At 37.7% G+C, this 18,783-nt stretch overlaps 1 protein-coding gene across 1 annotated transcript; it reads right to left on the bottom strand.

Moving 5' to 3' along the window:
* Positions 1-2,890: 2,890 nt before the first annotated feature.
* LOC132558831 (alpha-N-acetylgalactosaminidase-like) lies at positions 2,891-17,992 on the bottom strand. Its single transcript, XM_060223441.1, has 13 exons — positions 17,937-17,992; positions 16,759-17,093; positions 16,522-16,705; positions 15,878-15,962; positions 15,338-15,608; positions 11,736-11,892; positions 10,724-10,898; positions 9,866-10,040; positions 5,584-5,666; positions 5,011-5,172; positions 4,137-4,334; positions 3,823-3,921; positions 2,891-3,055 (listed from the first exon to the last, which is right to left on the bottom strand). Exons 1-13 carry the CDS (start codon positions 17,990-17,992, stop codon positions 2,891-2,893), a joined length of 2,145 nt encoding a protein of 714 aa, XP_060079424.1.
* Between the last annotated feature and the right edge of the window lie 791 nt (positions 17,993-18,783).

The raw sequence follows: 18,783 nt of genomic DNA, 5'->3' as shown, positions 1-18,783 counted from the left end.
AACATCCAAGTTCAGATAAAAGAGAGATCTGTCAATATTGTCTTACAGAAACAATAGACGTCTTAAAGCCTCCACTTTTCAAAAAGTTATCTTACAAGTAAGCGGAATTCTTTAAAATATTTGTTCCCTGTAGGAAGGAGTGTTTATCGGGCTTTGTGTGGTTGTGTGTGTGCGAAGGTGTGTGAGGTGGTGTTTATGTGGGACGGCACCCCAAAAAATTCTGAAATATCTTTGGATGAAAAGGATCCATTTTTGCATGAACGGTGCATCTGACCCTACTTGGAACAGGAGGAGGAGGCTTCCTAGAGAAAATAGACATATATCTTTAAAATGCTTTCCTCACGATTAGATAATGCGATTTTACAGTGAACTAAACCAGGTCAGTGATTCAGACTCCACTCACGACTTATTCATAACTTACAATACCCAGGTTACGACGAAACCGTTTCCGCGAAAACAAACCTATTTAAAGCGTTCATACAATATAATTGATAAGAAAATTCCACGTAAACACTAAAATACCAGCCGTGATACCACTGAAAAATCACCTTTTTTGTGGTGCTCAAATTTTGTGGTTTTCCAAAATATGCATTTTCGTGGTGTTGACACTTGATTTCGTGGATAAATCTTGCTCACACAATTCACTTATACTATACTCCATGCTTACTTTTATATGTTTATCATTTCGTTGGCACGATTTCGTGGATTAGGGGTCACCCATACATTAAACGAAAATAAATCCCCACGAAAATTAACAATTTTACAGCAGTCGTAGCTAAAATATAGATGTATATGGAATAGTAATAATCATGGGCAAAATGCACTTAAACTGATAAAAGAGGGATAGAATAGCAAATTCAATCAATGACATTAAATTGTGTCCTTTAGTTTTCACCTCTCATATTTTTCGCTATCAATCATTGATAACATGACGAAGGGAAGCAACTCTAAACTTAATCATCTATGTAATCTGCTAATTGGTTATTTCTTTCCCGAGTCTGTTGTTTATTTTGTCTTTGCGTGAAAATTAATTTTGATCACAGATATGTACCAGCGATCTTCTTTTTTCATTTCATTTCCTCGGCTAGGGATCGAACCCGGGACCTCTGACTTACTAACGCTCAAGCGATGAAGCAAACATCGGCATTTTCTTTTCTTTAAACAAACCTTATTGAAACAAAGGGAGTGGGGATTGAACTTATATAAAACCCTCTGCCACATTAATTAGATGTTTACAGGGCTACACTTCCCTTCCAGGGAATAAATCCGAGATTCCAGGGGTAACAGCGATGCCTTTGATTGTCTTCCACGAAGTATTTTTCCCGATTCACTAAATGGGCTCTAATGTAACCAAACTAATGATCATTTCGAATGCCTCCGCTAGGAATCGAACCTAGGACCCCGAGCAGCGTATTGCGGCCGGTATATTTACTTGGGTTACAGATATATCTACGTATCTTGGAATCTGAAGATCAATGATACTTAGCTGATTCTTGTACATCAACCTATTTCACGTCTTCAAGGAATTACATATCATCAAACTATGATAAGCAAATTATTTAATTTTCTATATTAATTTTTCCCATTTCTCGCTAGAAACACGACTGCTTCCACAAGATACGATTATTCCAAATTTCACAATTTATGTGATGTCGCCCGCAGACAATATGATACAGTGTTTCATGATTTCATTGCGAAATGTAAGATTTGCAGGTCGATGCAAGCACCGTATAAAACAAAAACAAGAGAATACAAAGTTTTAATCCATTATTTTTTATTTTTGTTTATTGTGTAGATATCAAACATAGAAGGAAAACAAAATTTAATTAATCCAGGACAACTGCATACGACAATAGATAAATAATATCATTAATAGTATAAAATTGAGATACGCTCTAACCTATAGAACACACAAACGTTACAGATCATATACTTGTCAACGAAACGCAAGATGGATGGAACGGTTCTTAGACTGTACAATAAAACAGTTATACAGCGAAACGCCATTCACTAGAGAACGAGGTAGAAAATAAGCATCGACAATATTTTACATCAAAAATATGAATTTAAATCGAACAGTTTCGACAAATGTCTTATAGATGCAGTACAACAAAAATAATGAAAAAAGAAATAAAAAGAAAACAGGTATGGAATGATACACTAATCTATCTTGTTAGAATTCGAGATCCAAGCACAACGTGAAAAATATGAAATATAAGCTGATTTTGTATACATTGAAATAAAACATCTCATGTTTACTTTTTGCCCGTGAGTTGTTGTTTTATTTGAGTGAAAATGTCAACATTTGAGTGGAAGTGTCAATTTATTTGTATTTTGATAAAAAAGAATTGTTATTATAAAATAGAGATGTTGTCTTGTTCTTTTCATTAATACGTTGCTATCAGACACGATCGGCGAAAATAGGGTCAGTTTAAATATACGATGTCTCGATTACAGGCGATAGACATCGGATAAGTCGAATATTTTATTTGGTCCCATCGACTTCGACTTATCCGAGGTTTACTGTAATTTGTTGACCCGCTTTAAAAAAAGAAACACATTAAGATAATGAAGAGAAACAGTACTTCCTCACTGACAAAAATCAGGAAAGTACATCTATTTTCTCTAAGTGATATATCAGCAAATCTACATGTAATTTATCTCGAAATACAGGAAATCACAACTTCTTGTCACCATTTAGAAAGTTGTAGCTATAAATTCATAGAACGTTTGCAAACTGCTTGCCAAATACGTCAACATTCAGCATACATCTAAGTTAAGTTTAACAATTGAAAAGCTTGCTTTTGTTGCATTCCCACAGTTAAAATCCAACGAGATTGAATAATTAAATGGCTAAGGACATGTCAGAAAATATATTCATTGGCAATCATTATACCAGTAGATTGGCTATTCCGAGGAATACGTCAGAAGGATTTACTTTGACCGTAAGACCTGTGTTTGGCTTTACTGCGGCTACAAAGTCTCCTGTGAACGCGTCAGTGATGTTGTAACCCCGACTGTCCAGTAAACCCAGCCGAGCTCCTTTCACTGAAACCTGTCAACGAACCATTGTATTGATACAGTTACTATGGTAACTTCCTCGGTTTTGGTCATATTATTGTCTAATAAAAGGCCACCATTTTGGCTTGAGAACATGCAAATTGGTGTTCTAAATTGAACGGGCCAATCAACGCCGAGTTCTCGAAAATTTGGAACAATCAACGATTGCTTATAAACATTTAAGACCATTTCCGTTTTCATGAGTCAAAACTTTGAGATTGAGTACCGGGAGTTTAAAACCTGAGCTGTGATGTTTAACATTAAATCTTAAATTAAAGTTTAAATCATCGCTCTTAACACTGCATTTAAATATAATTTAAAAGCTTATTTATACGATGAAATGTCTGATTTTGCTGAAAGGTGAGTGTATGACTAACTGATATCTGACAATTTAACGATGTTTGATGAAGTCTGGCGACAGGTTTAGGTCATCATATGTAGTGAATAATATGCCATATCAAAGAAAAAATATTTATCTGTCAATTAAGACAACTCTGAGCGAGATATTTTGAACAATTTAGTGATATCCACAAGTTTTCCCCCGACATTTGGTCGGTCGCTAGGCAGAGAGAGTTACATCCCTTTACTAATGTATGAGAGTATGTACAGACAAGACCAATACATGTACTTCTAGAATAATATAGATATTCTGTCTAGCTCGTGAAATAACTATATCGAAATATCCTCTACAAATCAAATTACAAACTGATAGACATAAGGCATTTGTTTAAAGGAGAGGTACAAATAAACTTGGTATCTTACCTTAGATACTGAACCACCGTTGGCAAGATTCAGTAATGCAAACGCAGACCTGTTTCCTATTGGTGCCATTGGTTTAATCCATACTTGAATAGTTCCCGTCTGCAATAAGTCATAAATCAGATTACGTAATACAACAAATCAAGACATTAATTATCATTAATTTTTACAAGACAAAGAATCCTAATTACGAGAAAAATATATACACGTGACTTAAACGTGACCTAAACGTGACCCAGTCATTATATGCAGAAACCTAATTATTAGTAATCATGAGATAATCGTAGAAATACCAGTTGTCAGAAAAGCTAACCAACCGAGAAGACTAGTCTGCCCTGAATGCCCAGGGGGTCTTGGTTAACTGAGATGACGCCCTTGTTTTGCAGCAAGGCTTTTGATTCCGGTCGGATATTCCTGAGGTCGTTCGACATGAAGAGAGGCGCAGCGAACATTGCCCACATGGCCATCTGAACCCGTTCTTGATACACACTCAACCCAAAATCTCCAATGACAAGCTGTGGCAAAGAATTGTGGACTTGGTAACATGTTATGAAATCTGATATACTTGGTCGTTCAAGAATGATATTAACATTGCGCAATTATTATTGTACACGTGCACACCTACGAATAATTAGAAGTAACACAATTAAGATGCAAATTACGTGATCTAAATTTAGCCATTACACACAATGGAACTGGTAGGCCTACAGGTCCACTGTTATAGCGCTGATCCCTACGTTTGACAGCATTATTTGTTATTTCTCTTGACCTTTTCTCTTTGACAATCAATGTTTCCGTTACCTTTAGGGACAGATTAAATATTATATAGCATTTACTTTTCGACCAACAAACAATTTGTTTATGAGTAAGCAATATCAAAATGGTAGACAACGGCCAAGTTAAAACGTTTCCTTTCGCGGATACGGCCTCACGACCTTCGATATAAAATCAGTGGTACAGAAACGTGCATATACAGCTGTTATCACAATACATCATAACCATAGCAACAAATAGAATTTCACAGTGTGTCAGTGATAAAAAGCTTAATACTTACAACGGGAAACACAAAAGTAATATCTTATAGAACTTATATTCTCTATCCAAACATAATCATATAGTTTACATGTTAATAGCTTTGAAATTCTTATTTTCAATATTTTGAAAATGGAATAAGATCACGAAACACCTGACCTCGTCGGGGTCATTAAAGTTCCCGGGTCCGGCGACACCACTGAAGTTGTACTTATCGTCACCGTAAAACTTGATTGTTGATGTGATGCTGTCCCACGAGTCTTGGATGTCATCGTAATTCCTGAAGACGTTACAGTTCTCGGCGACTGCCTCGTAGTCAGGCTGTAGATCATAAAGAATTCAATGATGAATGTGAAAGCACACAAAACAATATCATATGATCACTCTATATATTTTGACACATTCATATTCATATTCACATTCAAAGAAGAAAATTTTAAAACGGTTCTAAAAAATTGCCTACTAATGTATCATTTCAATCAATGGAATAACATCTGTTAACACAACTGATTTCAAAAAGTCACTTAGGTAGATGTCATCTCTTAATGTAATAAACGAAGGTATGAAATATATTTACGTGAATTTCACATTCCACAGAACTGCATTAATGCGAGGATAAACGTTAATAATGTTTATCAATGAAAAAAGATAATAAATCGCCTTAATTTGAAAAAGACGATTGATTCTGTTATCCTTGTCTTGTGATTCGTGTTTACCATGAGATGTGCTTACATGCTGAAGTTGTAATGGCCACTCACACGTATACAAAATTGGCCTTCCGGTCAAGTTAAGGAACTTCCGCATTATTGGATAACCTGTGAAAATTCGAAAATGAACAGATGACCACAATGAAATGTCCGAGAGTGATTTAGATTATTTAATGCCTACACCATAAACAAACCTTTGTGTAGGTCATGTGATCGTGACATCACAGGTCTAATTGTGATTTTCGGCTTTCCAGGAACTCACAAACCGACTTTGCAGAGAATATACAAGAATATCAATATTACATAAAAGTATTTATGTTAAAGTCCTATAACATTAGTTATCGACTATAAATTAGTCTGGATACCAACCAGGATTTTAAAAGTTCGACAGTAAGTGATTTATATATATAACTACAAGAGAATTTCCTAAAGGATCAAATAACTGAACAGAATACTTATTAATATTTTTGTTCTTGTGACAAACAAGAAACCGACATGTAAATACTAATATGTAGGGGGATTACTAAAAATACAAGGAAATAAGACCAGATGTTCCGGAAGAGAAAGCGGCTCCTGATTTATTGACGACACACGCCTTGTAAATCTTGGTCCGTCCCATTCTCTGTATTCCAGGTATTACGATCACTTTCGCTCTCTACACCCCTGGAACATGTAGTGGCAAAACTGAAGGTTCCGTGTGCGCCATCTTGTGGACAAGAAGAAAAGACTTGTTGATCTTTCGTACGACAAACGAATCTCGAGGTCGCATAACGGTATATTGTAATGACTTTGATGTTCGGTGTCACTCCTGTAATTTTCGAAAGGAGCGTATAACCACGTGACTAGTCAGGTTTTTTTTCTCTAAGAATTAATCAAATTACTTCACTGGCGCCTTCAATTTTGCCACGACATGTTTCAAGGATGCAGTGAGCGAAAGTGATTGTAACTCCTGGAGTATCGAGGATGGTTCCAGGGGTACAGAGAGCGAAAGTGATTGTAACTCCTGGAGTATCGAGGATGGTTCCAGGGGTACAGAGAGCGAAAGTGATTGTAACTCCTGGAGTATCGAGGATGGTTCCAGGGGTACAGAGAGCGAAAGTGATTGTAACTCCTGGAGTATCGAGGATGGTTCCAGGGTTACAGAGAGCGAACGTGACAGTAACCCCTGGAGTATCGAGGATGGTTCCAGGGGTACAGAGAGCGAACGTGACAGTAACCCCTGGAGTATCGAGGATGGTTCCAGGGGTACAGAGAGCGAAAGTGATTGTAACTCCTGGAGTATCGAGGATGGTTCCAGGGTTACAGAGAGCGAACGTGACAGTAACCCCTGGAGTATCGAGGATGGTTCCAGGGGTACAGAGAGCGAAAGTGATTGTAACCCCTGGAGTGAGGAGGGTGGTTCCAGGAGTGTAGATAGCGAACGTGATTGTAACTTCTGGAGTATAAAGGATGGGTCAATCCTAGTAAGTAGTATAATGTTCCGAAATGAGATCAAGGCAAAAAGACAAAAGGCACCACAGGGAAATATGGAGCAAGTGAGTGAGGAACGATCATTCTAATGATACTCGCTAAATTGTATTTTAGTTGTGTGGAATGGTATACCTTTAGCGACTTATGATCGTGGTGAGTTAAGTAGAATGGCCTACCTATAGGGCCGTATGATAGCGATGAGTTACGTAGCATAACCAACCTATTGGGGACGTATGATCGTGAGAAGCTACGTGGTACGACTTACCTGTAGTGACGTATGATCGTGAGAAGCTACATGGTACGACTTACCTGTAGTGACGTATGATCGTGAGAAGCTACATGGTACGACTTACCTGTAGTGACGTATGATCGTGAGAAGCTACATGGTACGACTTACCTATAGTGACGTATGATCGTGAGAAGCTACATGGTACGACTTACCTGTAGTGACGTATGATCGTGAGAAGCTACGTGGTACGACTTACCTATAGACTTACCTATAGTGACGTATGATCGTGAGAAGCTACGTGGTACGACTTACCTATAGTGACGTATGATCGTGAGAAGCTACATGGTACGACTTACCTATAGTGACGTATGATCGTGAGAAGCTACGTGGTACGACTTACCTATAGTGACGTATGATCGTGAGAAGCTACGTGGTACGACTTACCTATAGTGACGTATGATCGTGAGAAGCTACGTGGTACGACTTACCTATAGTGACGTATGATCGTGAGAAGCTACGTGGTACGACTTACCTATAGTGACGTATGATCGTGAGAAGCTACGCGGTACGACTTACCTATAGTGACGTATGATCGTGAGAAGCTACGTGGTACGACTTACCTGTAATGACGTATGATCGTGAGAAGCTACGTGGTACGACTTACCTATAGTGACGTATGATCGTGAGAAGCTACGTGGTACGACTTACCTATAGTGACGTATGATCGTGAGAAGCTACATGGTACGACTTACCTGTAGTGACGTATGATCGTGAGAAGCTACATTGTACGACTTACCTGTAGTGACGTATGATCGTGAGAAGCTACATGGTACGACTTACCTGTAGTGACGTATGATCGTGAGAAGCTACGTGGTACGACTTACCTGTAGTGACGTATGATCGTGAGAAGCTACGTGGTACGACTTACCTGTAGTGACGTATGATCGTGAGAAGCTACATGGTACGACTTACCTGTAGTGACGTATGATCGTGAGAAGCTACGTGGTACGACTTACCTGTAGTGACGTATGGTCGTGAGAAGCTACATGGTACGACGTACCTGTAGTGACGTATGATCGTGAGAAGCTACATGGTACGACTTACCTGTAGTGACGTATGATCGTGAGAGGCTACATGGTACGACTTACCTGTAGTGACGTATGATCGTGAGAAGCTACGTGGTGCTACCTGTAGTGACGTATGATCGTGAGAAGCTACGTGGTGCGACTTACCTGTAGTGACGTATGATCGTGAGAAGCTACATGGTACGACTTACCTGTAGTGACGTATGATCGTGAGAAGCTACATGGTACGACTTACCTATAGTGACGTATGATCGTGAGAGGCTACATGGTACGACTTACCTGTAGTGACGTATGATCGTGAGAAGCTACGTGGTGCTACCTGTAGTGACGTATGATCGTGAGAAGCTACATGGTACGACTTACCTGTAGTGACGTATGATCGTGAGAAGCTACGTGGTGCTACCTGTAGTGACGTATGATCGTGAGAAGCTACATGGTACGACTTACCTATAGTGACGTATGATCGTGAGAAGCTACATGGTACGACTTACCTATAGTGACGTATGATCGTGAGAAGCTACGTGGTACGACTTACCTGTAGTGACGTATGATCGTGAGAAGCTACGTGGTACGACTTACCTATAGTGACGTATGATCGTGAAAAGCTACGTGATGCTACCTATAGTGACGTGTGATCGTGAGAAGCTACATGGTACGACTTACCTGTAGTGACGTATGATCGTGAGAAGCTACATGGTACGACTTACCTGTAGTGACGTATGATCGTGAGAGGCTACATGGTACGACTTACCTGTAGTGACGTATGATCGTGAGAAGCTACGTGGTGCTACCTGTAGTGACGTATGATCGTGAGAAGCTACGTGGTACGACTTACCTGTAGTGACGTATGATCGTGAGAAGCTACATGGTACGACTTACCTGTAGTGACGTATGATCGTGAGAAGCTACATGGTACGACTTACCTGTAGTGACGTATGATCGTGAGAGGCTACATGGTACGACTTACCTATAGTGACGTATGATCGTGAGAAGCTACGTGGTGCTACCTGTAGTGACGTATGATCGTGAGAAGCTACATGGTACGACTTACCTGTAGTGACGTATGATCGTGAGAAGCTACGTGGTGCTACCTGTAGTGACGTATGATCGTGAGAAGCTACATGGTACGACTTACCTATAGTGACGTATGATCGTGAGAAGCTACGCGGTACGACTTACCTATAGTGACGTATGATCGTAAGAAGCTACGTGGTACGACTTACCTGTAGTGACGTATGATCGTGAGAAGCTACGTGGTACGACTTACCTATAGTGACGTATGATCGTGAGAAGCTACGTGGTGCTACCTATAGTGACGTGTGATCGTGAAAAACTACGTGGTACGACTTACCTGTAGTGACGTATGATCGTGAGAGGCTACGAGGTGATTCCTGTAGTGACGTATGATCCTGAGAAGCTGCGTGGTACGACTTACCTATAGTGACGTATGATCGTGAGAAGCTACGTGGTACGACTTGCTTATAGTGACGTATAACTGTGATGTGTTACGTGTTATGACCCACCTATAGGGACGTCCGATCTTGCTGAATTACAACCGTCAAACTTTAGACTATCCACGCCCCACGAGGCAAAAGTATCTGCATCTAACTGCATATAGAACTCACTTCCTGGGAATCCAGCGCATGTTTTTATCCCAAAATCCTCGTAGATTCCAAGTTTCAGCGACTTATTATGCATCTGAAGTAATATATAGTATTTCTTGTCATGTTCTTCTCCACTGTTTTCATTTACCAGTGAATAAACCGTGGATGCTAGATGACATCAAGGCACTGATTTTAAATACATCACATTCTACTGCATTTCATACTGATACAGACATATACATGCATAACCTACTGGAAAAGTCTTAATTTTCAAGCAGCTCTACTTCCCCTGATTTATTGTAGAAAGAGACGGGAAAAACCCGAGTCCTTTTCATGACTTCTGTTTTTTCTGTTTTTTTTTTTTTGAAACCAGCTGACAGAATAAGAATTAAAGATGTAAAGGGGATTATTAAAGAATGAACTATATGTACTGTAATTTTAATTCTAGACAAAATGAAAGCACGTTACTATTTTAAAAACATTTGTTTTTTCAAAGTTCCTGAAATAATACTTTTTTTTTTACAACAGATGAAGATATAAATGTATGCACCATGGAATGTTTTCAAGATATTGAAATATTTGCCAACATTAAAACTTGAATATTAAATTCTGAATTCCGGTGACGGTGATATTATATAACATTAAATATGAAATTCAAGTCACCAGACTACAGTGTAGCTGTGGCGTTGTAGGCCTCCAGTATAGCAGGCGTCTTATTCTTAGACTTAAATAGTTAATTTACATATGTAAGACAAAATTACTTCCATATACACCTACATAGTCGGCAAGAGCCTTTATTCCACTCGGAAATCTGTGTGGGTCAGCCTGCAGACGACCTTCAGCATCACGTTCCTTAGCTAACCAACAGTCGTCAATATTGATGTATTGATAACCTAGGGCCGCGTACCCGTCGGCAACAAGTCTGTCGGCCATTTCCTTGTAAAGCTGCTCACTATTGAACAAACATAATAATACTTGGCTTAGGATCAAATGTTAAATCAACTTTGATAAATGAAATATTTTTATATGGCATTACCATATTCATTGTGTTGTGAAAAAGATACTGTAAACAACATTGATAAGAAAGAAGAGCAGAGTATAGAAATAAACTTTATGGCACGAGACGGAAAATAACATAATCTTACTGGTGTATTTTATGGCATGCTGAGACGGAAAATAACATAATCTTACTGGTGTATTTTATGGCATGCTGAGACGGAAAATCACATAATCTTACTGGTGTATTTTATGGCATGCTGAGACGGAAAATAACATAATCTTACTGGTGTATTTTATGGCATGCTGAGACGGAAAATAACATAATCTTACTGGTGTATTTTATGGCATGCTGAGACGGAAAATAACATAATCTTACTGGTGTATTTTATGGCATGCTGAGACGGAAAATAACATAATCTTACTGGTGTATTTCATGGCATGCTGAGACGGAAAATAACATAATCTTACTGGTGTATTTTATGGCATGCTGAGACGGAAAATCACATAATCTTACTGGTGTATTTTATGGCATGCTGAGACGGAAAATAACATAATCTTACTGGTGTATTTCATGGCATGCTGAGACGGAAAATCACATAATCTTACTGGTGTATTTTATGGCATGCTGAGACGGAAAATAACATAATCTTACTGGTGTATTTTATGGCACGAGACGGAAAATAACATAATCTTACTGGTGTATTTTATTGCAGGTTGGGGCGGAAATATGTAATACATTTACCAAGAAATGAACACATTGAGAGCGTTCGTCTGTTTGAATAATTTTTACCTGATACAATTTTCTGGATCGTTTTCACAATCTGTATTGCAGCGAAACCGTTGCCATGACAACCAACCCATAGGAGGCGTCCTGGCAAGACCGTTGTCTAGTCCATATATTGTTCCTAAGGCGAGCAGAATAACCAGCGGGGTAATCATTTCGATGACTGGAAATACAATGACACAAAAGCAGATTACTCGACTGTCTCAAGTATATCCTCTGTACCGGAGAGAAAATGGTAGATTTGATGTGGTGTTGGACGATTATATACTAACGTCCGTTTTCGTCTTCTCTTTTTATCATTTCGTTTTAATATTTGTCCGATATGAGTGTACACAATTCAACAATCCATTTCAGAGACATGTACAATGTTGGTACATATCTGGTTGAAAGACATGTACAATGTAGGTACATATCTGGTTAGGAGACGTGTTCAATGTAGGTACATATCTGGTTAGGAGACGTGTTCAATGTAGGTACATATCTGGATAAGAGAAATGTACAATGTAGATACATATCTGGTTAGGAGACGTGTTCAATGTAGGTACATACCTGGTTGAGAGACATGTTCAATGTAGGTACATATCTGGTTGAGAGACATATACAATTTAGGTACATATCTGGTTGAGAGACATATACAATGTAGGTACATGCCTGTTGAGAGACATGTACAATGTAGGTAAATGCCTGGTTGAGAGATATGTACAATATAGGCACATGCCTGGTTGAGAGACATATACAACATAGGAACATGCCTGGTTGAGAGAAATGTACAATGTACGTACATATCGTGTTGAGGGACATGTACAATGTAAGTACATGCCTTGTTGAGAGGCATGTACAATGTAGGTACATGCCTGGTTGAGATACATGTACAATGTAGGTACATAATTGTTGAGAGACATGTACAGTGTAGGTACATATCGTGTTGAGAGACATGTACAATGTAGGTAAATGCCTGGTTGAGAGACATATACAATGTAGGCACATGCCTGCTTGAGAGACATATACAATGTAGGAACATGCATGGGTGGGAGACATATACAATGCATGTACATGCCTGGTTGAGAGACATGTACAATGTACGTACATATCGTGTTGAGGGATATGTACAATGTAGGTACATGCCTAGTTGAGAGACATGTACAATGTAGGTACATTATTGTTGAGAAACATGTACAATGTAATTACATGCCTGGTTGAGAGACATGTACAATGTAGGTACAAGCCTGGTTGAGAGACATGTACAATGTAGGAACATGCATGGGTGGGAGACATATACAATATATGTACATGCCTGGTTGAGAGACATGTACAATGTAGATACATGCCTGGTTGAGAGGCATGTACAATGTAGGTACATATCGTGTTGAGAGACATGTACAATGTAGGTACATGCCTGGTTGAGAGACATGTACAATGTAGATACATGCCTGGTTGAGAGGCATGTACAATGTAGGTAAATATCGTGTTGAGAGACATGTACAATGTTGGTACATGCCTGGTTGAGAGACATGTACACTGTAGGTACATATCGTGTTGAGAGACATGTACAATGTAGGTACATGCCTGGTTGAGAGACATGTACAACGTAGGTACATAATTGTTGAGAGACATGTACAATGTAGGTAAATATCGTGTTGAGAGACATGTACAATGTAGGTAAATATCGTGTTGAGAGACATGTACAATGTAGGTAAATATCGTGTGGGAGACATGTACAATGTAGGTAAATATCGTGTTGAGAGACATGTACAATGTAGGTAAATATCGTGTTGAGAGACATGTACAATGTAGGTAAATATCGTGTTGAGAGACATGTACAATGTAGGTAAATATCGTGTTGAGAGACATGTACAATGTAGGTAAATATCGTGTTGAGAGACATGTACAATGTAGGTAAATATCGTGTTGAGAGACATGTACAATGTAGGTAAATATCGTGTTGAGAGACATGTACAATGTAGGTACATGCCTAGTTGAGAAACATGTACAATGTAGGTACATGCCTGGTTGAGAGACATGTACAATGTAGGTACATGCCTGGTTGAGAGATATCGGTCTCGTTACATTACACATCTAGCTATACAGAAGGTATCCTAAAACAATAATCAGGTTTATACAAATATAACCTACCCTTTGAAATCATACTGCATGACCAAATCGCAGTAAGAATGTTTTGAATAGTTCACGCTTTGTTGCATGTGTTAATGTCTGAACACACTCTACATGTAGGCCTATGTGTTATAGCTGAGACGATATCGTTATCAGAGTAAACGGCATGGGATGAAGTCTAGATTTACACATATAGATATATACAGAATCATCAATTACGACAATTCACTTGGCCACTACATCCTGATAACACTATATATAGATAGATGTACAACATACAACAGAGTGACGTACTCTACAAAGCCGCAGCTCTTTTCTACTTACCTGTGTGAGAGTCGGCGTGTTACATAGTCAAGTGACAATGATGTAAATCACGTGATTTTAGTGACAATGTAAAGTGTTCTAAAGACCCACAACTCTGTTTCGAGAAAATCAAAGTTGAATATTCAGGACATGTGATCATGTATTGTTTTTAGAGCCATTGTTTTACCTTTACGTATATGCTCATTTTTAATAAAAAATGATTAATTGTATCATTTGGATGTCTGAAAACAATTTAAACGTGGTAAAATAAACATTTCAATTTGGAGATAGAACATTTAAGTTCTGAATTTTTTCAAAATATTTTAGAATCAAAATGTGCTTGGACATACAACAGTTTGTTACTAAATCGCACATTAGGAATTCTTGTATACTACGACATAGAACAGAAATGTTAAGTGTTAAGTGGTTGAGTTTTTGAGACTGCACGGCGGATGCATGACCACAACAGGACGAGTTTTTTTTCTGGGAACCAATCGTCATTCTTTAATTGTTCGAGTGTCCGTGCTGTCTCAAACTTGACAATGTTTACATGATTTTGTCAAGTTTGATTGATTATAACGATTTCTCTATTATAGATGACGGACAGTTGTTTTCCTTTCACACACCTAAGTGTCGTAGTTTTAGTTAATTCAATATATACTACACAACACTCAGTTTTCTAAAATACAATTAATTACGCTTATTTTTCGGAACGAGTTTTATTAAATAATTAATACACACTGTAATTTTAACAATAAAAAACAAATGCTATTTGCATTTTGTTGTGTAAATAAAAATATAAAAATGATTACACATGTATTACAAATTGTATTAATACACATTTTTGGACATCATTAATGGACTCTTAATTTTTGTGTAAAGATGAAATATAAAAACGAAATTATAAAACAAAATGACATTGTAGAAATATGTAAATGTATGCTACTTGCATATATATATTAAAAAGATATATCATCATATTAATAATTGCAAACAAAGTTTCAAAATATTTGGAAATTATTGTTTTCCTTCATTGCATCTTCCTTCGTTGCAGTAATACACGCCAACTGTCTAATGAATTGGCAGAACGCATCATGTTTATAAGTTTGCAAATTTGGATAATTGTATTTAGACATTTTCGATAAGAACTTTCATGAAAGTCTTGTCTTGTTCTGGCATATATCGCAACATACTTTTGAGGTCTGCTTTTTTCTCATTTGAAAGTACAGTTTTATTGCCCAACCTAACAACCTCTGGTAGTTGCCGTACCAAACTCCTTTTTCTACCCCTGGTTGCTTTTGCTGTGATATCCTTTTCAATGAATGCCTCGGTAAATGACGTTTTGCATTCCACATGGAACGGCCTCCTAGAGAGTTTTAATGCCTTTAGCTTTGTGAATGGAATGGCTGAGAAATTGAGGCAATTTGTGCTCTTGTGGTAATTGTAGAAATGATCAGCTCGTAACTGTATGAATTTGGAGAATGTTGGCCTAATCTTTGTCAAAACATTTCTGCATTTTTAAGACCCTTTTCTAGGTGACTATGGACATTGTCCACTTCCTGTATTGGAGAATGACCTGGTGTGCCAAATTTTTGTTCAATTGTTTCGATGTTTGCATGATCAAAAAGGAAACGTTTCAATGCAAAACACATAATTGAATTGCGGTTTTGGGGCACACAGGAATCTGACCAAAGTGGTATATGGTTGACATTACTATACTCTACACAAATTACATCCAGAATAGCAACTAAAGCACTGGCTATTTCATTGCCTCCTCTCCCTGCGATCCCTTCATGCCACATCGCATTGTAATTTTTTCTGTTCAGTGAACAGTGCACTGTCAAATTGAAAACATTTAGTTTTCTTTTGTAGAAGAAGTTAGACACATTTGACCTTGGACGTGTCATTACATTTTGCATATCAAAACAAATAACAAGTTTTTGTTTGTCTAGTCTATCGTTGTCTCTTTCCTTTTTGTGTTCATTTTGTCGTCAAAATGATTTTCATATTTGGCACGCAAGTTGTCATCTGTTTGATTGTTGTTGCCTCGGGCTTTGAATTCCTCGCAAATATCACATCTATCCTAGAAACCTTTATTGAAGTCATTATTGAAAATGTGTCGGTAAAGGCCTTCACTTTCACATTTTGCTTGATACAGGCGATACATTTTCGAAAGGTTGAGATCTGCTTCAAAATACTCTTTCTGTGATGACTGACGGCAGTAGTGACCTGGAATTCTGAGAAATGAATTAATGTGTTCCTTTACGTACGTCAAATCTTCCTTTGGTATTCTTGATTCTGTACGCGTTCCTCGTTTATCGTTGTATGTTTTTCCCTCTACGTTTTTATAGAACCACTCTATTCTTCTTTGACTTACATCAAGTGTAGCCAAATAAAATTCTTTACAGACACGGATTCTCTTATCTCCTTTCCAGATAATACCTGTAGCTGAAATTTCTTCTTGTTGTATTTGTTTTTGATCTTGTCCGTTCCTTTGCGTTTTTCTCTGTTGTCCTTGAACAGAAAACGTTTTTTCTGCATAGGATAGATCCCAGAATTCCCTGAAATACACGTCTTTCATTTGCTGTAATATTCATAGAACATCTAAATTTACATTTTCCTTCACAGTCTTTTGTTGTCTTAATTTTGCGTTCTGGTTTCTTAATTCCCTTGCTGTTAATGTATTCCTGTCCATGTTCACACCGTCTCTTTCGTATATTTCGTTTCCAATTCTCCGGGTCCCTTTTTCTTTTCCTACTGGATCTAAGAACATGTTTAATTGTTTCATTCTGTTGTGTCTCGTCTTGGGTAGTTGTGGCATCGTTTGTGCCATTTGTGGTTACAGGAATTTCTTCTTCCGTTGAAACATTATTCAATGTATCATTATCGACAATAGAACCTTCATTTGTGACCATAAAGACATCATCTTGATTCCTCTGTTCAGACAGCCTGTTGCAGATTATATTCATGGAAGAAGTACCATGTTCCGGGACCGAAGATTTGTCTGACGATCTTTGAATCGATTGAGATAGTACAGAATCTCCAGTAATTCCATGTGGCGCGTTTTCGAAAAGAGTATGCGTGGCAATGTTCATGGGGATATCATTGTTCGATTCCAATATGCCGTTTGTCTCATTCAAAGTTGTTTGTATAGAATCAAGCGAAAACGAAATGATGGGTTCCACCACTGTTTCGGTGCTACTTCCAATGGTATCGGCTTTACAAAGGGTATCTAGCAACAACAGTGCTTGTGGTATTCATAAGACTCATTTTGACTAGTGTATTTTTAATTTGCTATGTTCGTATTTGCTTTCGATCTGCATGTGAAACAATCCCTTACTAACAGTATCTGGCAATGAAAGTTGCAAAAGATGAGGGAAGTCAAATATTTGAGAATTTCAGTAGTGATGATGCAGGTGAACTGAAATAAAACAATATATTTGTTAATCACGTTTTAAGATACTTTCGGATGTATTTGACTTAATTATTGGCTTTACGCGTATGTATCTATCAATATCGGACAATAATGCTCTAAATCCGTTCAGAAGCATTCAGTAGTAAGGGGTCTTTAGAGACATAATGTTCTTACGCTATGGAAAAAGAAAATATTCCAGAGCCAAAATGTTCTAATTCCTAATCAAAACAAAACTGTTCTTATTTCTCTGTAAAAGCAGTGACTACCTTCTAAATTATATCAATTATCATTAACAAATATTTAGCCTATGCTTAAAACAAAAAATAGGATTCTTAAATGAAACAAACCAGTGATATTTGGCATGCAAATGCACCTACCTCCTCAGCATAGTTTTCTCTGCATCCATTGCACCATCATATACCACGTGACTCATATGGCCAATACCGATTGGTGGATGGATTTAGAACGTTTCTACTCTAAAGAAAAGTGCTTGGATGGAACAAAATTGCATTGCAAATATTTTAAAAATCAACGACAGTTGCTAAACATGAATGATATAGGGAGATAGAACATTAAATTCCGAATCCAACAGTACCAATAAGTCTTTTTTTTTCAAAAAGTGGACTTAGAACATTTTGATTCTAGGGCGACGAGAAGTAAATCATGCAGTGATACTATCTCACATGTCTACGTGTGACTACATATCTGTACATTTCCCCTCCGTTGCCGTACACGATTGGTGTATTTCGCCTACATCTGTCTATGTAATCACAATTCAAAGCACAGATTACATTGATTATAGAGTTATCCAGCCACGTGTTATTGTTTTATTATCCAATATTGGCACAGTTCATTCAGTAATGAAAATAACGATCTGTAAACAATGTTATTTATGTGACATTTTGACGTAATATCTCGAGTTATAAGGACTTTCCTCAGTCGCCTCCTGGGTTTTAACAACTTTCAAGTATTAGAGAAATTTTATATAAATGATATGACTGTGTATTCCTTGATAACACGATAAACCACCGTAACAGCTAGCATTGTGCCGATATTATCTCAAACGTAGGGATTCGTAATTTACCGCCTAAATATCACGTGTTGTAAACAGGGGGATTGCACAATCAATTGTAAACAAAACCTTGTAAGTAAGTATGACTTGTTCAAGCATATCATAGATGTTTAACAGCATTACAAAGATACAGGTAAGTGCATCGTTAGCCG

Source organism: Ylistrum balloti, unplaced genomic scaffold (genome assembly GCF_031769215.1).
Source record: "Ylistrum balloti isolate Yb309-2 unplaced genomic scaffold, AGI_CSIRO_Ybal_v1 Utg370828, whole genome shotgun sequence".
NCBI classification, from domain to species: Eukaryota; Metazoa; Mollusca; class Bivalvia; order Pectinida; family Pectinidae; genus Ylistrum; species Ylistrum balloti.
This window is presented reverse-complemented; position numbering and strand designations above follow the sequence as displayed.